Below are 24,094 nucleotides of genomic sequence, written 5' to 3' on the forward strand. Positions count from 1 at the left end.
TGGTGTAGTGTGTGCATGGGAGTGCAGTGTATATATGGGTTGCAGTGGGAATACTGTGTATGGGGCGAGTGTGTGTATGAGAGTTTAGTGGGGGCAGTGTGTGTATGGGGGGTTGCAGTGGGGGTAGTGTGTCTATGGGGGTGCAGTGTGGGTAAGTGTGTGAATGGGCTGCAGTGGGAGCAGTGGAGGCATGGGGGTGCAGTGGGGGTAGTGTGTGTGTGTATGTGGGGGAAGTGTGTGTATGGGGGGCAGTGGGGGCAGTGTGCGTATGGGGGTTCAGTGGGGTAAGTATGTGTATGGGCTGCAGTGGGGGCAGTGTGTGTATGGGGGTGCAGTGGGGGTAAGTGTGTGTATGCGCTGCAGTGGGGGCAGTGTGTGTATGGGGGTGCAGTGGGGGCAGTGTGTGTATGGGGTTGCAGTGGGGGTAACTGTGTGTGTGTATGGGGTGCAGTGGGGGTAAGTGTGTGTATAGGGGTGCAGTGGGGGCAGTGTGTGTATGGGGGTGCAGTGGGGGTAGTGTGTGTGGTGGGGCAGTGTGTTTGTAGTTGGGGGAGAGGGATAATTAAAACAGATAAGTGTTGTTTTTTTTAAATTAAAAAAATATATATATATTTGGAATTGCTATTATAAATATTATCCCCCCTCCCTTCTTACCTTTGCCCTGAGAGGGCGGGATATCCATTCTGTGAAGCCCTGGTGGTCCAGTGGAATCCCTGGCGGTTCTAGTGGGGGAGTGAACTCTAGCCTGCACCTCCTGGACTAGAGATCACTCTCGCGAGAACAGAGGGTTGCCATGGTAACCGCGGCAATGCTCCGTTCTCGCAAGAGGAAACCCGGCTGAGCTGCAAGCTAGAGCTTCCGGGTCTCCTCTCCCTCCCATGTTGGCTGCCCAGCAACGTGCCAGCGGATTGGAGAGGGAGATCTCTGATTTCCCCTCTGGTTCGTGAAGGCACCCAGCAGGATCCGCTCTCGGGGGGATCCCCCCCGGATCCTCCACTGCAACCCATCCATCATGAATAGTATGTTCTAATCCTAAGAAGAAGTTTATAGCGGTCTTGTTCTCCAATCCACCATAAGCAGAAGTGCTACTTCCTCAGCCATGCTGACTTTTCTGCTGCTGCAACCACCACCACCACCACCAGATGTACATTCACTATAAGTAGAGGTATTCAGCTTCAGAATAGTGTGATTAGTATGTCTGTTATATTTGATGCACAAACCAGGAGGTGAATGTATTTTTTTTTTTTAATGGCCATTATTTACTCGGAGGGACTGGTAATCCAATAATAACGGTAAGTAAGCCCCAGGGTCCAATAATGGTGTCGGTTTCGGGGTGTACGGATTCACTGATCCCTTGGCTTTCAGTGGAGGGATCCATACCTTGACAGATTTACTTGAATTACCCCTATTTCTATTTACTACATAGTTACATATAGTTCCATAGGCTGAAAAGAGACATGTGTCCAAGTTCAGCCTTCCTCACATTTGTTGTTTTTGCCAAAAGAAGGAAAAAAAAAACAGTTTGAAGCACTTCCCATTTTGCAACAAACTAGGACAAAAATTCCCTCTTGACCCCAGAATGGCAGTCAGATTTATCCTTGGATCAAGCAGTTATTACCCTACATTGAAAGATTATATCCTTGAATATTCTGTTTTTGCAAGTATGCATCTAGTTGCTGTTTAAACATCTGTATGGACTCTGATAAAACCACTGCTTCAGGCAGAGAATTGCATATCCTTATTGTTCTTATGGTAAAAAACAAAACAAAAAAAAACCATTTCCTTTGCCTTAGACTAAATATTCTTTCTTCCAGTGTAAACGCATGACCTCGACATTATAATAATAAGCACTTGATTCTAGTGTTATGTGAAGCGTGAACCAAATAACATAGTTTAATTTAGTTGGACATAGAGGTTCTTATAGTAAAACCTTTTTGTTTGTGTTAAATCCTAATCTTTAGTATAAGTGATCTAAAAACCAACAAATTAGTAAAATGGAGCTTCCTTCAATATTTTCAACTGAATATTTCAAAATAAATAAATGAAATCAGCTGCTCAGAAAACACCCGGTAAATGTATTATTTGCAAGCATAGGAGTCTATTTGTGGGTGTCTCCTTTCTTCCTTTCATTCTCCCAGGATAAATTACTTAATTATGAGAAATATACAGTACATAACCTCTAATATAAACAATGGAGTAAAATAATACAACATCACACTCACATGTGCTGGAGCCAGTATACAGCGGCTCACTACATTGTTCTTGGCATCTGTTTGCCAGGCGATGCCAGGTAGCCAATATATACTGGAACCTGTACATGTGAGTGTCACGTTACTTTTTTTTGTGGGGGGGGGTTTTATGGGAAAAAAAATCTCATGCTTGAAACAAGTAGCATGTTAGATTAGACATATTTCTTAAAACTATGAATAGAATATATTGTAAAGCACTTTTTATATTCACGTAAATGTGAATTTTATACATTTATTGAATGGTTTGAAGTAATTTTTGGAATTTCTTGCATGATCACTTGTATATAGGGTTGTTTGTGGTTCATAGAAAATTGCACACACATTTGGTTGGGTATAATCTAAGAAAGGGGTTAAACTATGCTTCTTATGCAAGCAAAAGTAACAAAAAAAAGTCAGCTCTGCTACACCTAATGTTAGTTTCAATATTTTACGGTTTATAAGTTCTGTCTTTTGAAAATGACGACAATTAAAAGAAAGAGTATTAGTAAGTCAAATGGTGTGTATGAGAAAGTAAATGAAGTTACTAGATTACATTTTTCTCTTGATTTCAACACAGAAGAGGCAGACACTTAAATCTCGACAAATATTATATAGAACTCCGTGAACACATATAAACTGATGTTTAATAGATAATTGATGCTAGAAAAAGAAGTAGCAGTCAGTGCATAATCCATTTTATTTTCAGTATTTGTAATTCACAATTCTCTGCTTATCAATAGTAAAGCAATACTGAAATTTGTCAGGTTGTTAACTTCTGCTCTCTTTGTATATTTGACAAAGAAAATAAAAAAAATTTATTCTGGCCCAAGCATTTTAGAACCGTTTTATTTGTTTATTTTTCAATCTTATATCGATTTCTTCATCCCACCTACCAACAAAAAAAATATGGAAAAATAAAAATCACAACTGACAGACATTGGAATTTTAAATGAAAGTGCACACATAAAACCTCGTCCAGAATTCCTGGTGATGCAACCTTGGAACTAGCACACAGAACATGAAGATGTTTTTTTGAAGTTCAAAGAATTTTCTTATATGACCTCAAAGGCCTATGGCAGTGGTTAGTTTTCAAACCAGAGTTTTTGGTCTATTCTCTAGAGTTCTTCCACCGCCTGCAGATAAGAAATCTTGGTACCGAGCAATAGTTTACCTCTCCCCATTCTCAAACTTAACATTTCTCTTCAATTGATGAAAGAAGGCCAAAAAACACAATAATGTGCTCTCATGTCCATTGTTCCAAACCCATTAAAGCAACATGCTGTAATTTGTGCAGCTGCAAAATTCCCAATTTTCGTCCTTCAAAAACTAAAAGTTGTCCTTGCTTTGTCATAAGCCTTTTGTATAAGACTTTTATAGTCCGACCTGAGTGAGAGAAGGTCAATCATTTTGTGCTTTGTAGGCTTTCCTCGGCCCAGTTGTGCTACCTCTTTGTAGTCTGTCTGCAGCCTAAATTGTGCTTCCTCTTTGTAGACCTTCTGCAGCCTACATTGTGCAAGTCCGACCCTTTCATTTTGTGCAGTGACATTGAAGTTCCAGCTCAGTACATAATTCTTAACTGCTAGACCAATGAGGCCACCTCTAGTCATAACTCTGTTATCTCCAGAGGGCTTTCCACGATTGTATCTCTCAGCTTGTGCATTGGTGTTGACTTGGCAGACTCTGTTCGAGCGTTTCTGTCATACAAAATACCATTGTCCGTATGTAGAGTCTCCAAAGATCGCCCAAGACCTCTTTGGTCATCTTCAGGTAAACTATTTATATCGGAGGTCAACAATGTTCCAGTGCTTCCATGAACCACATGAATCCCATCTGGTCCTTTTAATTCAATTGGCTGTTTGTGCTTAAAGCGGAGGGAACCATGCATTGGGCTCTGGTCTTCATCATCATCTAAATCATTCTGGATCAACTGTAAGGTAGAAAAGCAAGCAACTATATTAACACAGATTTTAGGTTTAAATTTAACTTTTACAGTATTATGGACCTACATATTTTTTTCCTCTTAAGGGATATTGTCTCTTTCAAAAAAAAGAGCAGGAAATCAAAGATCTTGCAAAGTAACTCTGATTCCTTCAACTGTATAAACATGGAAAATATATATATTTTTCAAACTACACAAATATATGGCAATACATGAGTGGGAGGTGACCACACAAGTAATGAGTGTATGGCAAGATTAATTAATTTCTCACTTTTAGATATGATTCTTTAGTGAAACTATGTAGATTGTTGGCAATAATGCGTTTGGACAATGTTTATTAAACACTAGATTGTTGAAAGAACTGAGTAATAGAATGTAAATGTGGAAACATGACAAAATATACCTTCTCACAAAAAGGGTATGGTCAAAATGGAAGCAAAGTTAGTTGCACAAGCAACATATAAGTAAAGACAGAAACAACATAAAAAAGTGAAGGGAAAGCAAAACAAAACAATTTAATATTTGATCTACAATGTGTTTTTTCTAACTTATAAAGCAGAGAAATGAAGTCTACCAGAACCACACTCATCACTTACTTGTTGTGCTGTGGAATTAAATATGATATTAGGTATATGAATCAAAAAGATGTTCAGAGAAGTTAAAAAGTTCTACCAAAACCATTCCATGCACACACTTTCAAACAGGCCCAAATGCCAAGATTCCACTGCAAGACATTCTACCTCTGTGACCGAGGATTGGTCCCCAGTGCTTGTGGTGGCCTTATGAACCATCCTTTGAGCTAACAGTTTTTTTAGCCTCATATAATCGTCCAACACCACTTTCAGCAGCGATCCCTGTGCAGGCATGAGGGGTCAATGTGTTAATGTGGCAGTTCATAAGGTCACTAACAGATATAAATGTTGACTTCCTCTTAGACCCAATTTGGCCATTACAAAATTGACTGTAACACTATGATGGCAGTCCTGTCAAGATTCATCAGCTGGCAGTTTGCATGCTCAGTGCTGTAAGAAATGAACTACATGGCTCTAGTCACCATGGGAGACCACTAGCCTAACTGACTTACTGTACAGCAAACCCAAAATGAAAGGATGGAACAAGCGCTACAAGAGGTATCTAAAATCTCTGTACATTACTTATTTCCTTCATTAAACTGAATTAGCACTTTGATACAAAATTCTGGTAGAGCTTGTTCCATCCTTTCATTTTGGGTTTACGTTTATTGAACTACTAAGGTGCACTAGCAGTTGTGGAACGTTACCTGCACAGTAGTGAACTTTGATTTTCTTTTTTAGGCCCTGCAGTAACCTAACCTCTAAAACTTTTTTCAATATGTGACATGTATATTAATATGTAGAAAGCACTAACTCTGCTCTGATATATAGAAGCTGTATAATATCCTAATAAAAAATTACTATAAGAAACAACACACATTTCTTCGATGTAACACTACGAATATTTAATGATAAAATAAATAAAAAAACTCTGATGTGTCAAAATATTATTATAGTTCAACTGTTCCCTGAGGTAGGAAGAAGATGAAGCCCAAGTTAACGTCTAACCATGGCAACTGTGCACTGCCCATCCCAGACATAATTGTTTCCTACTATTGAAGCATATAGATTTAAACGCTTATAGATTATAGGCTTGACATACTTATAAGTCCAACTATTAAATGTAGCGATCATGTGACCACAATTCAACCAATTGCAAGTATATAAGGCAATTTGCCCTTTTGTCCTTGCTTCGCCACCATTTTTTAATATCATGGGGCAGCTGGGAGCTTTATTCGGACTGCCATATTGGGGATGGGCAGAGACCATAAGAGATATGGGGAGAAATTTGGAAAACTTATAAACATGGAAGATCATATATCAAATTCTACACTACTAACTGAGGAAGCTATCACAGCGAAACATTTATGTTAGGTGCACTTTTATTTTTTTTAATAGTTGTTTTTGATGTTATAATAAATGTTATATCTGTCACCAGCACTTTATTACAAAAAGGATCAAGATAACACTTGGGAAGTGTTACCCCACAAATCGACACTAGGTGCATAACCTTAGAGCCAAGGAGTCGGACCCATAAGATCTAAATAAGATGAGTGTCCATTTTTAATTATAACCATTTTAGATATAAAACTTTGTTAGACATACTGCGCTATTGTGGTATTCCAGTGTTTTTTCGGAGTGACATATATCCAGATAGAAGAGAGGTGCGGTGCTTTCTGGAAAGGTACAACTGCGAATTTAGTGAGCCTATATTTTGTGGCTCCACTGCATGCAAGTGTGTTTGCACCCCATTATTCACATTTACCAAGGACTGTTACCATCTGCACTATTTGTTGTTGTTGTTGTTCTCTCTGTTATTATCTCTGTTATCTTTCATATGCTGCTGTTTTAACATTGCTATCGTACTCCATACTGTAAGGGAGTAAGATACTCCTTCTCAAATAGCACTCCACTTTGTATTATAAGTCTTCCACTTGTAATATATATTGTCACTTAGGTTTGCATATATGTAGACTGGATTTTTACCAATCTAAGATAAGCATACACCTCCAATGCTCATTGAGGAGTTCCATGCTTGTCTGTGTTTGCAGTTATATAAAATGTCTCTTTAAGCTTACCTTAATGGGTCCTTCTCGCATGATCTGGCCAAGTTTTGCAATGTTGTCATATTCTTGGATGGCTGCACGAAGGTAGCGATCATCTTCTGGTTTGGAAGCCGTTGGTTCTCGGCCAAAAGTACCCTAAACAAGACAATCCATGCTATGTAACTACAGAAAACCACGACATTTTGAGTTTATAACTTTCCATTAAACCAATAATGTTTGCCTTATAAACAAGTTAGAGACCACCTTTTTTACTGAATGTTTGATAGCATTACTTGAAAAGTAAAGTAAGTATTAGTGACAAGATGGCATAGCTAAGGAAATAAATTACTTTAACATTTAAAATACGCCTGATATATTGCATTTTAGTGAAATTTGACAATGTGGGAGCCAACAGTATTTTGTGCTTTATACTGGTGGTTTATCCTGGAAATTGTGGATAGAATTGTAAAGCTGCTAATCCTTGAGGTTTTCCATGATTAAGTTGTAGCGGACTCCAGGTAACTGGGCTGTGCATTCAATTAGAGTGGAGGGAGGAGGGGCAGTGTATTAGAATGGGTGGAGGGGGCAGTGTATTAGAATGGGTGGAGGGGGCAGTGTATTAGAATGGGTGGAGGGGGCAGTGTGTTAGAATGGGTGGAGGGGGCAGTGTGTTAGAGTGGAGGGAGGAGGGGGCAGTGTATTAGAATGGGTGGATGGGGCAGTGTGTTAGAGTGGAGGGAGGAGAGGGCAGTGTATTAGAATGGGTGGATGGGGCAGTGTGTTAGAGTGGAGGGAGGAGGGGGCAGTGTATTAGATTAAGGGGCAGTGTATTAGAATGGGTGGAGGGGGCAGCGTGTTAGAGTGGAGGGAGGAGGGGGCAGTGTATTAGAATGGGTGGATGGGGCAGTGTGTTAGAGTGGAGGGAGGAGGGGCAGTGTATTAGAATGGGTGGAGGGGGCAGTGTGTTAGAGTGGAGGGAGGAGGGGGCAGTGTATTGGATTAAGGGGCAGTGTATTAGAATGGGTGGAGGGGGCAGTGTATTAGAGTGGAGGGAGGAGGGGGCAGTGTTTTAGATTAAGGGGCAGTGTATTAGAATGGGTGGAGGGGGCAGTGTGTTAGAGTGGAGGGAGGAGGGGGCAGTGTATTAGATTAAGGGGCAGTGTATTAGAATGGGTGGAGGGGGCAGTGTGTTAGAGTGGAGGGAGGAGGGGGCAGTGTATTAGAATGGGTGGATGGGGCAGTGTGTTAGAGTGGAGGGAGGAGGAGCAGTGTATTAGAATGGGTGGAGGGGGCAGTGTGTTAGAGTGGAGGGAGGAGGGGGCAGTGTATTAGATTAAGGGACAGTGTATTAGAATGGGTGGAAGGGGCAGTGTATTAGATTAAGGGGCAGTGTATTAGAATGGGTGGAGGGGCAGTGTGTTAGAGTGAAGGGAGGAGGGGGCAGTGTATAGGATTAAGGGGCAGTGTATTAGAATGGGTGGAGGGGGCAGTGTATTAGATTAAGGGGCAGTGTATTAGAATGGGTGGAGGGGGCAGTGTGTTAGAGTGGAGGGAGGAGGGGGCAGTGTATTATATTAAGGGGCAGTGTACTAGAATGGGTGGAAGGGGCAGTGTGTTAGGGAGGAGGGGGCAGTGTATTAGATTAAGGGGCAGTGTATTCGAATGGGTGGAGGGGAAGTGTGTTAGAGTGGAGGGAGGAGGGGGCAGTGTATTGGATTAAGGGGCAGTGTATTAGAATGGGTGGAGGGGGCAGTGTGTTAGAGTGGAGGGAGGAGGGGGCAGCGTATTAGATTAAGGGGCAGTGTATTAGAATGGGTGGAGGGGGCAGTGTGTTAGAGTGGAGGGAGGAGGGGGCAGTGTATTAGATTAAGGGGCAGTGTATTAGAATGGGTGGAGGGGGCAGTGTGTTAGAGTGGAGGGAGGAGGGGGCAGTGTATTGGAATGGGTGGAGGGACAGTGTATTAGATTAAGGGGCAGTGTATTAGAATGGGTGGAAGGGGCAGTGTGTTAGAGTGGAGGGAGGAGGGGGCAGTGTATTAGAATGGGTGGATGGGGCAGTGTGTTACAGTGGAGGGAGGAGGGGGCAGTGTATTAGAATGGGTGGATGGGGCAGTGTGTTACAGTGGAGGGAGGAGGGGGCAGTGTATTAGAATGGGTGGATGGGGCAGTGTGTTAGAGTGGAGGGAGGAGGGGGCAGTGTATTAGATTAAGGGGCAGTGTGTTAGAGTGGGTGGAGGGGGCAGTGTGTTAGAGTGGAGGGAGGAGGGGGCAGTGTATTAGAATGGGTGCAGGGGGCAGTGTGTTAGAGTGGAGGGAGGAGGGGGCAGTGTATTAGATTAAGGGGCATTGTATTAGAATGGGTGGAGGGGGCAGTGTATTAGATTAAGGGGCAGTGTATTAGAATGGGTGGAAGGGGCAGTGTGTTAAAGTGGAGGGAGGGGGGGCAGTGTATTAGAATGGGTGGATGGGGCAGTGTGTTAGAGTGGAGGGAGGAGGGGGCAGTGTATTAGATTAAGGGGCATTGTATTAGAATGGGTGGAGGGGGCAGTGTATTAGATTAAGGGGCAGTGTATTAGATTAAGGGGCATTGTATTAGAATGGGTGGAGGGGGCAGTGTATTAGATTAAGGGGCAGTGTTTTAGATTAAGGGGCAGTGTATTAGAATGGGTGGAGGGGGCAGTGTATTAGATTAAGGGGCAGTGTATTAGAATGGGTGGAGGGGGCAGTGTATTAGATTAAGGGGCAGTGTATTAGAATGGGTGGAGGGGGCAGTGTGTTAGAGTGGAGGGAGGAGGGGGCAGTGTAGGGGGCAGTGTATTTGATATGGAGGCAGTGTATTGTATTTGTGGGCAGTGTATTAGAATGGAGGGAGATGGCAGTGTATTGGATTTGTGGGCAGTGTATTAGAATGGTGGGAGGGGCAGTGTATTAGATTGGGTCTGCATGGAAGCTCTGAACGCTCACCATGGAGATGCTGATTGGCTGCGCAGCTGTGTACCACACATGCACAATAGCCTCCCAATGCTTTCCTATGGGAAAGCATTGGATTGGCTGAGATCATCAAGTTTGATGATCTCAGCCAAAGTGAAGAACACTTCAAAATCAACTAGATAACGTAATTTGTTTTTTATAGCTGTGCGACAAGCATACATTCCCCATTTCAGTTCCATACCAAACTTTTCTTAATATGTCAAGGTAGTTAGACTGAAACATTGGTTATATGCAAATGCACGTCTCCTTAAAATGTATTTGTTCTTTTGTTTACTTTGAAGCCCCACGAAAGTGAGGACGTCCAGTGTCAGTTAGGCAACTTTTTTATTAATGTACATTTCTAAATAATCCTACGTTTCTATGAAAACTGAAGTTTTTGTTTTTTTGCGGCCCATATAAACTTAAACCATGTTCATTTGGCCCGTGTTAGCCTTTGAGTTTGACATGCTTGATTTAGAGGCATGCTGCAAGCCGTGCTTTCAAGCCCTGTAACAAGGTAACTAATTTCATTTTAGTAACAATGAAAACCATGAGCATATTATGGAACTATATATGAAATCAATGAAGTTGTTCTAGGGAATTCAGTGTTCCTTTAACCCCTTAAGGACAGAGCTTCAGAAGCTTGACTTACGCTTAATGACACAAGCAATTTTTGCATTTTCTTGCTGTTTGCGTTCAATTGCAATTTGCATCTCTCTCATTTATTGCACCGACACATATTATATACTGTTTTTTAAAGGACAGAAAGGGCTTTAATTTGATATAACATATATATATATAAATGCTTACTTATTATAAAAAAAATACAGAAAAATGCAAAAAAAAGAAAAATATTGGTTTTTTTTACAGTTTTTGCAATCATAATGTGTGCATAATTAGTGCAGGTTAAGGAAAGTAATTAAAAATAAATTCATTTATTTGTTCTGATTTACAGAATATATAATGTGTCTGGGATTTTAAGTTTTTTTTGGTAGTTACAGGTCACAAAGCACAAGGAGTAAAATAAAATTTTAATGTGGAGCGATTTTAGAATTTGGTATGTTTGTCTTGTAAGCCTAATAGCCATAAAATAAAACAAAATTGCCACACAAAAGTATATATTTATATAAAGTAGACATCACAGGCTATTTACCTAAGGTTGTTTTGACACTTTCTACGTAGCCATTTTACCGCCAACCTCTGCTAAATATTGGAGTAAAATTGTGTTTTTTGGGGGTTTTCGCACACAAACGTATAACAAAGAACTTCTCATGTGTATTTTGTAAAGTTGGTGTGTGCTATTCCTGTACAAAGTTTTATTATGTGTTCAGTTACTTCTGCTGAGTACAACGGTACCCCCATTGTATGTCTTTGGCACTATTTCGTGAAGCTACAGTGCCATATAGGAGACCTGTCCTTTTCAGTATTCACAGTAGAATTTTGAGAGACGGTTTTAATGAGCCTATGCTTCCATTTGGGGTATTATAACAGTTTGACTGTTCAAAACCCCCCACAAAGTCCTACCATTTGTAAAAGTAGACACTCCAGGGTATCTCATAAGGTGCATATTGTGCCTTAACATGCCCCCATTTTTTTACCATTACATGCCAAAGTATGTGGTAAAAAATAATTTTGTGCATTTTTTACATACGGATTGCATTTTTGCTGGGCATTTTGTATATTTCATATGTGCCACTAAGTTCAAACCCCCCAAATTATGCTCAGCTAAGTCTTCTGAGTAAAAGGACACCCCCATTGTATGTCTATGGCACTATTTCGTGAAGCTACAGTGCCATACAGGAGACCTGTCCTTTTCAGTATTCACAGTAGAATTTTGAGAGACGGATTTAATGAGCCTATGCTTCCATTTGGGGTATTATAACAGTTTGAATGTTCAAAAAAAAAACACAAAGGCCTACCATTTGTAAAAGTAGACACTCCAGGGTATATCATAAGGTGCATATTGTGCCTTAGCATGCCCCCATTTTTTCACCAATATATGCCAAAGTATGTGGTAAAAAATAATTTTGTGCATTTTTTGACATACGGATTGCATTTTTTCTGGGCATTTTGTATATTTCATATGTGCCACTAAGTTCAAAACCTCCAAATTATGCTCAGCTAAGTCTTCTGAGTAAAAAGACATCCCCAATGAATGTCTTTGGCACTATTTTGTGAAGCTACAGTGGCATATTGGAGACCAAGCCATATCAGTTTTTACAGAACTTTTAATTTTGACGCTGGGCCTATGTGCAATTTCCAAGCATCTTCGTAAGTTTTGAATTCAAACTACCCCACAAAGGCCTACCATTTCTTAAAGTAGACACCCCAGGGTATTTCAAAAGGCATATTTTGAACCTTAGCGTGGGATAATTTTTCCGCTAGCTTGTACCAGGTGTAGTGGTAATGAGCGTTTTTTCTGCCTTTTTGACACACAAAGTGAGTTTGCACAGTATATTTTGCAAACCTTATGTGTACCACCACTCTATAATACTTTATATGTTGCTCAGCTATGTCGGCTGAGTACAAAAATACCCCCGTATGTACCTTTGCCAGGTATATGTGGACATCGGAGGGGCACATTTGGGACACAGCCATTCCATTATTTTTCAAACTTTAAATTTTTACGCTGTGCCCATGTCCCATTTTAGAGTATTTTACCAGGCTATATAATCCAAATACCCCATAAAGCCATACCATTTCTTAAAGAAGACATCCCAGGGTATTTCAAAAGGCATATTTTGAACCTTAGCGTGGGATCATTTTTCCGCTAGCTTGTACCAGGTGTAGTGGTAATGAGCGTTATTAAATTAATTTTTTAACTTTTTCAAACTTTTTTACTTTTTAAAACTATTTTTTCAACTTTTGTTTTGCTTATTCATTTTTTTAAAGTTTCCTAAACTTTCGTAAAACTTTTTTTTACAGATTTAACATTTTTCTAAGCTTTTTCTTTTACCGTTAACCCCTAACTAGCAGTAATCAGCACTAACAGTAAATTCCCCATTTTCCCATAACTCCCACCCACCCCAGCTAGCAAAATATTTAATTATACAATATTTAAATTAGTTAATTAAATTAATTTAACCCCTGAGGGTTAAAAAATAAATAAAAGTTAATCGTCAGGGGTTAAAAAAAAATTAGATCACAGTATAATACTGTGATCTGTATTTTGATCACTGTAGGTAGTGATAGACTGGCAGGGAAGGGGTTAATTTTTATTTGGACTGGGTAAAGGGTTTATTTATTTTTTTATTTTTTACTTAAACGTTATTAAAACTTTTTTTTAACTTAATTTTTTAACTTTTTAAAGCTTATTTTAAAACTTTTTTTAATGTTAACCCCTAGTTAGCCTAACACTAAATCCCCCAACTCCCCACTAACTTCCACCCTCCCCAGCTAGCTAAATTTATAATTTTAAAATATTTAAATTAATTAATAAAATAAATTTAACCCCTGAGGGTTAAAAAAAAAAAGAATTAACCCTCAGGGGTTAAAAAAAAATCAGATCATATTAAAATGTAATCCCTGCCAATTGATCACTGTAGTCAGTGATCAATTGGCAGGGAAGGGGTTAATTTTTTATTAAAATGGTAAAGGTGGGGTAAAGGGGGGTGGGATTTTAAATAAACTTTATTTTTTGAACACCAGGGGGCAGGATCAGCACTGATCCGTCTCCCTGCACTTCACACTGAACCCGGAAGTGCAGGGCGGCAGAAGGTAAGTATACAGAGCACATGTGCCCGCTCTGGCATGCTGTCAGAGCGGGCACATGTACTGGGACAGCCCGATCCGGTGCTCCCGGTCTGCCTCTAATGCAGAGGCAGACCGGAGCACCATTAACCCCACGATTGCCGCGATTGCGGCGATCTGGGGTTAATTTTACCGCGTGACGGACGAGGTCCGTCATCCGTCGTTAAGGGTATCCCCTGGATGACGGACCTCGTCCGTCACCCGTCGTGAAGGGGTTAAATATAGACAAATAGGTCCTTGTACAATCCTTGATTACAATAACAGAGATACTTACTAAACTATGAATTGCTGGATTAAAGGACAATTTCAAATTGTAACAATAATAGCTAAACTGGAAAATGCTTTAATTCAGCTATATTTGCCTAAAACTTGAAAATCACTTCGAAGTTCTGGCAATTCTCACACGAGTGAAGAACCCTGATAGTATGAATCCATTTATAAAGGTCTGATGTTTGTTTTACCCAAGAGGGCCCCGTTCCAATACCATGAAACCACAAAACAAAATAATTTAGATCAAATAAGTATCTTGTGTGCTATAAAAGAACAGAGGCACAAGAGCTAGGATGAACAGATCCATAGTTCCCTAGAGAAGTATATACCACATTTTTGTTATTGGCTAGATATTGCCATATAGCACAATCCAATCATCTAAAGTTTGTAAAACTAAACGTTGAGGGCCTTGTCATTAGTATGTGTGCCAAAATCAAAAGGTTAACCTCAATCGATCTACATCTCAATAATATAAGCCTTTCCAGTTGCATAAAAGAAGTCTACCATATCATAGAACAATTAATACCTCAACAATTACAACATTCGGTAATGATTTACACTATCGTATGCCTTGGTCTGTTACAGAAACATATTTGATTTCAACAAAACCACAAAATGACATGTGGAAATGAAAGATGACTCCCATCTAGTGGTCCTCTTGGGGTAATACAACCCTTTTCCTTTTTATTTAGATTTCTCTGAATCAATACTATTTTAAATGGAACGTCTTCAACTTTTAGTAATATCTTAATGAACGCTCCCACCTCCATAACAATTTTACCTCAAGTAAGTTGTTAAGGGGGCAGGAGTTTCTGAATGCAGTCTTACAATCAGGGGTTAAATAGTTTTCCAACAGATTATCCCTTTTAATTTGGTCTTCCTGTGCCCAACACCTCTGCCTAATATCCTCATTTCTCTCACTGCTCTAGTGGTTAGTAAAGCTTGCTTACATAGTCTCAGTCTTACAGTCCAACTGAAGGTGCATAAAGATGGCTGTTAATGGGGAGTGAGAAGGGTAAAGGATTTCTTCAACAATTGCAAAATACATTGATTTAAAAAAAAAATAATAATGAGATGCTATATAGCATTTAGATATTAAAAATAAATAATGTAAATGTTCCTTTAATCACATAATTTCTTAAGGATTTTATGAGGGCCTAATTACATACACACACGTATATATATATTATAATGATTACTTTAGGAATATTGCCATTTAGTGTTCTTTTTTGTCATTGTATGGTAAATGGTTTGTTATATCCATTTCTTCTTAATTGGAACTAATGTGTTTGATCTGCTTATTTCTAACAGGTAAATAGTAATAGATGCAATACTTTGTGATAAGTAACAGTCAGGTCTGCCATTACAAAGTTTATAAATTATTTGACAAAGTATTAGACAAAGAAAAGCAATGCCTCCAGTTATATGAACTGTACATTCACTGTCAGTTTTTGATACATCAAATACAATGGAAGTAATGGATAGAAATACCCAAGAAAACAGTGTTCTATTATTATTATTATTATTATTATTTTATTATTTATATAGCACCAGCAAATTCCATAGCGCTGTACAATGGGTGGTCCAACACACGTATTTGTAACCAGACGAGTTGGACGTACAGGAACAGAGGGGTTGAGGGCCGTGCTCAATGAGCTCACATGCTAGAGGGAGTGGGGTATAGTGACACAAAGGGTATAAGTAGGGGTAATGAAATAGGTTGCTAGAAAATTATTCACTGAGAACTTGGTTTATTTTTGACAGTTGCAGGGTTGCAGGAGAGGGGGTGGGTGGGTGGGAATGAGAACCCTCTAACAGTTTAAATGACATGCTTTCCTGAAGAAGTGTGTTTTCAAACATTATGACTTACATGTGTTCTAGCTGGGCTGTTCCAAAGGTCTGTGATGTCACTTAGGTTCTCTGGCAAGTCATCTTCATGTTCCGCCTGAGCTGCTAGCTCCATGTTCCTACAGAAGGGATCGAGCCACACGGGATTTGCTCTACCAAGGCAAAAAGGATCATTTATTTCTATGACACTATCACTGCTTTGCATTGTGTGTCCAAACTCACCATTGCAATAGCAAAATTATAATTCTGTTCATATTTCCAAAAATGTTAGCAGGGAAAGAAAAGCAAAGCACACTATCTTCCTACATTTATCAAAACGACTGATTCCAAATAAGAGAAAATGTAAACAACAATTATCAGGGTTATTTACTAACAAGACAATTGGAGATGTTTTTCCAGTTTGGCTGCCTTGGCCTTGAATTTAAAATTCACTTTGAATTCCCTACAATTCTCAGTTTAGTAAATAATCCTGCATATGTTTCATTTTAAAAAAGATCTTGCCAACCACAAGTTACCCTAGATGAAAATGAATAAGATTATATATAGGGATACACACTGCATGTGTTGTGATCTTTTTAAGACAAATTGACTATCACTTAGTTGTTTCACGCACTTTCTCCACTTTTGGATGGACTAAATGGGCAAAAACAAAGCCTGCCCTCTTAGGGTCATACCCTGCCTGTGCACATGCAAAAACACTCTACTCGTGAGCCGTCTGTAAAGAGAGGGCACACACAATCAGTCTGTCCAGTGGAAAGGGGTTCGATGAAAATCATCCATTTAAATCATTTATGAACAAAAGTGATTGAGTGCAGCATCACCAAATATTAACATTCAAAGACAATTATTTAGACAATTATATTAAGATCCAATTATTTTGGAACTCACCCTTCGAATGAGTATTTATTTGTATTAGGCATATCAAGAATATCCATAAATCCTCTATTACCTAAAAACAAAATAAGAATGTAAGACACAAAAAGCTTGTAGCACAGTTTTACAAATTTAAATGTATCCATTAGGTTTTGTTTTTTCAGATTACACATAAAATTATTATGCCCCATAATGAATAAACAAAAGTGTGGCTAAACTGCATTTAATAAATAATTCTAATTGCACTAGAGATGAATGACAATAGGTACATGACAATTGTAAAAATGCAGAAATTAATCAAATGAAGGATAAAAAGTGTTACGCGTGGAATGCATTGATACAGATTCTGATATTTCTACATGCTCTTTAGAGAACATTTTTGAATTAAAGACTCCACTAGTTGTGTGAAAGAATATAAAAAATTACTTTGTAGAAGCTTTGCTATGGTACTTTTTGGAATATATGTAGGGAGATTGTATATATTTTGGGAAAAACTTGGAAAATAAGCAGAACTTACCAGTTGAGCCAGCTACAATTGCTTTTAGCTTCCGTTTATGTCTGCAAATTCAGCAATTTAGACAATATATTACATTTTGCAATGCAAATCGAAAAAATATTCACCGATACACTATTGTACATTTATATTTCAAAGTCCTTACACAACCTAGAGGGTATAGTTTTCTATGTCCAAAATCATTTAGGCAATATGACGTAATTCAGAGCCATCAATTGATCTATCTGCTATACCCAAACTGAATTATCCCCATCAATGAGTTGTCCTTGATCTCATCTGTATTCTATACCCTATATCATAATTGTAATCAAACTGAAGCAAAATCTCAGGGATACTTCAGAAATTATCTTTCAATAATATGAACCATTTAAGCAAGCTGCCACAGGTCACAGTTTTAAATCAAGCAAACTAATAGAAGCAGAATGGGATCTTCAGAACCCTTTAATAATGCCCAGTGTTAATAAAAAAAAAAAAATGGAGACCATGATAATTGTGATGCCACCAGGGCTTCCATATTAATTTGGATAATGGACATACCAAGTCACTCAATGTGCAACACTTAAAGAACAGTTATCACCTTCACTGCTGTGCACTTGTGATTTTGAAGTAAGGGATGCATAGCAAGCTCATAAACACATCATAAAACAGCAGTTGTGAGTATAGATTGCTTTGCAGACAAACGTAAAAATAAAAAATATGTAAATTTACAGAATGTTTATTTTTCACTTATTCGTTCATCCTTTATAAAAAATATATTTGGGAAATTAAAAGCATTAGACAGTATACAGTGTCTTATCTTGCAGCATTTCACAGTGTATATGTATATCTGTGTGTGTCAGTGTGGGCATATGTGTATGTCAATGTGTATGTGTATCTGTGCGTGTCCGTTTATATGTGTAGCTGTGTGTTAGTGTGTAGCCACATATGTGTATTCAAATTTAAACATCAACACAACATGCAAACACACCCCTGCATTTAAAAGCCAACACTACATACAAACGCACCGTTGCAATCAAACACCAACACTACATACAAACACACCCCTGTATTAAAATGCCAGCATGGTATACAAACACACCCCTACATGCAAACACTAAAACTACACACAAATACACCCCTTCATTCAAACACCAACATCTCATACAAACATACCCAAACACAAGTATTCCACTTTCAGGTGGCAACAGTACATACAACACACAACTTCAACACAATGCCAACACTGCGCACAAATAGACCCATACGTCCACACACTCCACACAAACATATGCGTACATTCAAGCACACAAAAATGTTCTACAAAAAAAAACCTGCAAGAATTGTCAAATCATAGATCCTCAGCTGGCAATGCATCTTGGGAGACGTACAACATATGGGAATCTACCTTTTGGCCTCACTTGCATTAAGGGAAAGGGACAAAAAAATTCTTGCACCCAGAACCTCTCTACGTTAGTTCTACCTCTGCCCTGAAGGCATTAGTAGCAGTGCAGTTTACTAAGAATTGCATCTAAATGTAAAAATAATGTTTGCATTTGGAAATAATGCCCACATACAGCTAATACACTTTACATTCATTATATTATTGATTAGTGGCTTCTGGGTGAGGAATTTGTTCATCTACAGACTGGTAATACTAACTAGAGTATGAATGAGGGTGACCCTGGACTGGAGTTCATACAACAAAATAGATTAAAATATAAAGGTTTATACTCCATTATTGTATTGAATGGGTTATCAAGTAACAACCAACTGAAAATGTGATTGTCCAAGATTGATTGCAGTGTAGATTATTTTATCGTGAAGAATTACATGGTTATACAATGTGTAATGTTCTGTATTTGTGTAATGTGAATTATTTGGAGTTTACTTACATTGTCCGGTAATACCAGTTCATAAATATAAACAGCATAGCAGCCAGAAACAGGAGAATAGCCAAAATAATAATTGCCATCTGAAAAACAAAGTATGGAAGATATATTAGCACTTCACTTATATATTGAAACTCTGCCATTAATATACAATGCTCAGCCATGATGATGTGATGATGCAATTACGACCACTTTCCATTTTTGTTTTCAACAACATTTTTGGAATTATCTGTTTGACAAAAGTACCCCGTACCTTAAGGGAAGCTCTAAATAACAGAAGAACTTTACCTTAGCCCCTTTACTACCAAGCATGTGTTGATTAAACAAATATAAACATAAATATATATCTAAAGCAAGGGATGCATAGTTAGCCTGTAGACATATTATAATACAGAAATTGTGTGTACAGTGTATATATTGTGTATAAATTGCTTTGCAGACAAATGTAAAAAATAAACTTACACAATTTTACACAGTATTTATATGTACCTCGGAGGCATTATTAGAAGTACATCTTGAACTGAAAATGGCATCAGAATGTAAAAAGAATGCCTGCATTTGAGCATAATGCCCACATACAGTTAAATCATGTATTTCTAAAATATAGCTATTTTAAAAAGTAAATAAATGATATAGCAACATTATATCAATCTATGGAATGTTAATGGAATGCTAACAGTGCAATGGTTCTTTCACTCCTACCCCTCCTTGATTGTGGTAATGATATGACCCACTAAAGCTTCCTTTACAGTTTGATAGCAGGGGGTGAGCAGACATATTCAGCAAGCTAAATGCATATAAGCTTTTCACATTATTTTATATTTTTGGATAAACTTGGATACGTTATTGGAATAATTGTTGTTGTTTTGTTTTTTTAAATATTATAACATAAAAAGTAGATCATATATAAAACGTATCAATATCAAATAATATCACAATATAAAATATTTTTTCAAAACATGAAATCCTTTTAAAGGTGTATTCAAAAATATAAAATAATTTAAAAGGCTTATTTAAAAAATATTATATGTAGGCCTTTATTAGGGACCAGTGGATTCCGGTTAGAGAAATTTGAAACTCTACAGGCCAGTAATCATTCCTAGAGTATACATGTGCATTTAGTGATGCTCCGTGAACTAAATTTCATTCTGCAAAATACATAATAACAAAAAGATTTATATGTAATTTTGGTAGTGAAGGGGTTAATGAAGTGGTTTTGTTTATGCAGCCCTAGCCACATCTTTTCTTGCTGAGGCCCGCACAGCCTCCTTAAACAGTGAAAGAGAGTGTGTTTAAGACAACTGTTATCTTAATCATTATTTCAACAGGTTTTTAAAGGAAATAGATTTTTTTAATGAAGAATATTTGAAACATTTTAAAAAAGTTGAAACGTTTATTCTCACCTTTAGTATATCGTCCTTCAGCAATACACCTGCACCTAGGTTCTGACAATGTTTGAAAAAGGACAGTCTCGGTGATCTTCCCAGCTTCACTCCCTGCACAGAAGCAGGGAAGACAACAGAGTCCAACTGTAGGCTTTCAAGCACTGTGTGACTCTAGGTCTATATATATATGCTTATGGTAGGGATTATTATTTTTTTTTTAAATTCCATTTATGTCATTTAAAAACAAATCTATTTCCTTTCAAAAATTTATGAAATGGTTATTATATTAATCCCTTAAGGCAGGGCTTCACAAATGTGTTTGGAATCTAGGAGCCAGCTAGAAAAGTTAGGGGCAAGAGAAATCAACACCAAAAATAAAATTCTTAAATGGAAACTATAGTCAGCAGGACCACTACAGCTTAATGCAGTTGTTCTGAAGTCTATATCCTGTTCCTGAACGTTTTTCAATGTAAACACTGTCGTTTCAGACATAGACCGACCACCCTACGAGCGGAGTGTGATTCTAATTGACCACCGGGAAGCTGCGGACTGCGGTTAACCGCAAGCCTAATTGACTGTCTCAGGGTGGCCTCGTTCGTGTACTAATTCACCGAACTGAAACTCACGAAAGACTCTCTAACGAGGACCACCTGCATCCTGGCGTGTGGCCCCAGTTAGAACGTTGGGTCTGCGGTTACCGGAAGTTAAGTACCCCCCTTCATGGCGATCTCTGTTAGGCTCACGAAGGGCTGAGACAACCATCCTCTGAGCGGTGTTTGTGCAATTGTTCAGCCGCTATTTTCTCCATGGGTTTTAGGTCCAGGTCCCGCTCTCTATTCACCAACCTGAAAACATATCGTGTTCATGACAAAAAGGCACAAACAGACTTTGTATTGAAGAAACGATCTATACCGTTCATGAGATCTGAGCGCTATTCGCCTATCTGCTGCGCTCAGATCTGGGCTACCTAACGAATGTTGGAATGCAAGATGTGTCTATTAAAATGTTAGAGTTATATATTTTTATACTGTTTTATATGTTACAATAACACGTGGGATTTTGGGCGCTTGGAGATAATTAAATTGACATAACCATTAGAATCATTATCAAGCTGGGCGGTAACCATTTCAAACGATACACTGTAATGCCATTGGTCAACTGTTTGTATTGTCACTGTATCCCATCAGGTCCAGAGGGGGCTGTCCCTGGACCTGGGGTTTTGCATGAATAGCGATGCCTGTGTGCCATTAAACTCAGTTAATTTTGACCCTCAAATCGCAGCCTCAACTCGTTTTGTGGGGACAAGGGTATCCTAGCTGTACCATAGCTAGTGGAATTGCTTTATATTCACCGGATTCTTGTGGTATGCTGATCGGCACGGCACGTCTCTCTCTCTACACTCGGGAACCAGGACATCCAAGCGGTCCAGCCTTCGGCAAGCCTGGAGGTAACCGTAACACTGTGCAATTTTGGGCACCTGTTCTAAAGAAGGATATTATGGCACTAGAAAAAGTGCAGAGGCGGGCTACAAGATTAATAAAAGGAGTGGAACATATCAGCTATGAAGAAAGGCTAACACATTTAAACCTCTTTAGTTTAGAAAAACGTCACCTGAGGGGGTATGATACCATTATACAAATATATTCGGGGGCCAATACAAACCATTGTGTGGAAATCTATTCACAAACCTGACTTTACATAGGATACGAGGTCATGCGTTTAGACTGGAAGAAAGAAGATTTCGTCTAAGGCAAAGAAAAGGTTTTTTTTACTGTAGGAACAATAAGGATGTGGAATTCTCTGCCTGAAGAAGTGTTTTATCAGGGTCCGTACAGATGTTCAAAGAGCAACTAGATGCATACTTTCAAAAACAGAATATTTAAGGTTATAATTTTTCAATGTAGGGTAATAACTTCTTGATCCAAGGATAAATCTGACTGCCATTCTGGGGTCAAGAAGGAATGTTTTTCCTAGTTTGTCACAAAATTGGAAGTGCTTCAAACTGGGTTTGTTTGCCTTCTTTTGGATCAACAGCAAAAAACAAATGTGAGGAAGGCTGAACTTGATGGATTCAAGTCTCTTTTCAGCTATGTAACTATGTAATGCTTTCCTATGGAGAAGCATTGGATTGGCTGAGATCGTCAAGATTTATATTCTCAGCCATGGAGGTGGGGCCAGCCGCAGCATCATCAACATAGCGTGGGGAAAAAAGGTGAGTAAAAACCCTCACAGACATCCAGACACACACACACTCACAGACACACTCACACAGACACACACAGACATACAGACAGACACACACACACTCACTCACAGACATACAGACAGACACACACACTCACTCACAGACACACACAAACACAGACACACACACTCACAGACATACAGACACACTCACAGACATACAGACACACTCACTGACATACAGACACACACACACACACACACAAATACAGTCACAGACACACTCACTCACAAGTAATTACTTTATTTAAATCCACCCAGGCTCCTTACCTTTGCAGAGCTTGAGTGGACAGGCTTTCCCTGGGGTCCAGTGGGGCAGCTGTCATCTCCCTACTCAGCTCCCTCTCGCGCACTGTTTAGTAAACCTGGGGCCGGAGTGACATCATAACCTGGCTCCTGGCATCACTACAAGCAGCGCGAGGGAGCAGAGCAGGGAGATTACAGCTCCCTCGCTACAGCATTAAGTCATCCATCTGCCCACCTCCCACTGCTCTCCATTACCTGGCCACCCCCTCCATCAGCCGTCAGCCTCCCTCAGCTCTCCGTGGGCTCGCCGCCCCCCTCCCTCCCACAGCAATAAATGAGCCGGCCGCCCCACTTCGTCTGTAAGCCGCCTGCCTACCTCTCCATGAGCCGGTTTCCCTCCCTTACGTCTCTATCAGTCAGCAGCCTGCCTCAGCCCTCCATGATCCGTCTGCCCGCCTCTGCTCTCAGGCAGTCAGTCACCTCGGGGGCTAAACAAGCTCACAAATTCCAGGTGCCAGGACAAAATTCCTGGTAGCCATGGCGACCTGGCACCTGGGATTTGTCGAGCCCTGCCTTAAGGGTGTGTGGGATTTACCATTGCAAGGTGGCATAGCACTCTACACAGATTGGCACCCCTCAGCCCGGCATACTTACCTACCACAGAGATCCCGATGGGGGAACTGCCGGAAAATCCTGGAAGTCTCCTTGAAGCCAATCCGACCAATCTGTGCCATGTGATCACACGACCAGATAAGCAGTTAACATCACTGCCTGCAGAGTGACTGCCTGGGTTGTCAAGCAGATCCTCCAAGTTATTATATACACATGTATATATAGTTTCAAAAATATAAGTTTATATATATTTTTAAAAATAAAGTTTAGCCAGGATTTGTGACTAAGTGGCTACTAAAAAAGACTGGGTATACCCCATTTTGAATGCCCTGGGTTGTCTATTTTTGCAAAAAGTATGCAATGAAGGGGGTAATTTTCATTCCTCGGCTGCCATATGGTTTCAAAGGAAACACAGGCCCAACAATCTGGCAAATTTCAATGTGTAAAAACACTTTACATACCAGCCCTCCTGGGCTGAAGGCCGCACGGCGGGTTAAATCCATCGCTCTATCCAGCTAAGCAGTTCCAATAGCCAGCATCGGTGCCAGACCACCACACTTTAAGCTACCAAGTCTAGCCTGGGGCTAGAGAGACGCAACTCCATGGCGCTGTTCGGCTGCTCATCCCAGAAGACTTTCTTGTTTAACCATGAATCTCCCGACTAGCCAGTTCAAAATCGGTGACCCAGTATATGTACCCATCTGGTTATGTTTTCTCTTTTCTTTTCACT

At 39.4% G+C, this 24,094-nt stretch overlaps 1 protein-coding gene across 1 annotated transcript in view; it reads right to left on the minus strand.

Annotated features, from left to right (window-relative positions):
• Nucleotides 1–2,993: 2,993 nt before the first annotated feature.
• CDH23 (cadherin related 23) overlaps nt 2,994–24,094 on the minus strand; it is a 909,735-nt gene continuing 888,634 nt past the window's right edge. Inside the window, exons 62-68 of the mRNA XM_063435341.1 lie at nt 18,881–18,960; nt 17,013–17,053; nt 16,511–16,571; nt 15,645–15,774; nt 6,818–6,940; nt 4,908–5,021; nt 2,994–4,155 (exon numbers count right to left, since the gene is read on the minus strand). Coding sequence (XP_063291411.1) covers nt 3,832–4,155; nt 4,908–5,021; nt 6,818–6,940; nt 15,645–15,774; nt 16,511–16,571; nt 17,013–17,053; nt 18,881–18,960 — 873 coding nt within the window. The 3' untranslated portion in view covers nt 2,994–3,831. The remainder of the gene's footprint in view (nt 4,156–4,907; nt 5,022–6,817; nt 6,941–15,644; nt 15,775–16,510; nt 16,572–17,012; nt 17,054–18,880; nt 18,961–24,094) is intronic.

Source organism: Pelobates fuscus, chromosome 10 (genome assembly GCF_036172605.1).
Source record: "Pelobates fuscus isolate aPelFus1 chromosome 10, aPelFus1.pri, whole genome shotgun sequence".
In the NCBI taxonomy this organism is placed as follows: Eukaryota; Metazoa; Chordata; class Amphibia; order Anura; family Pelobatidae; genus Pelobates; species Pelobates fuscus.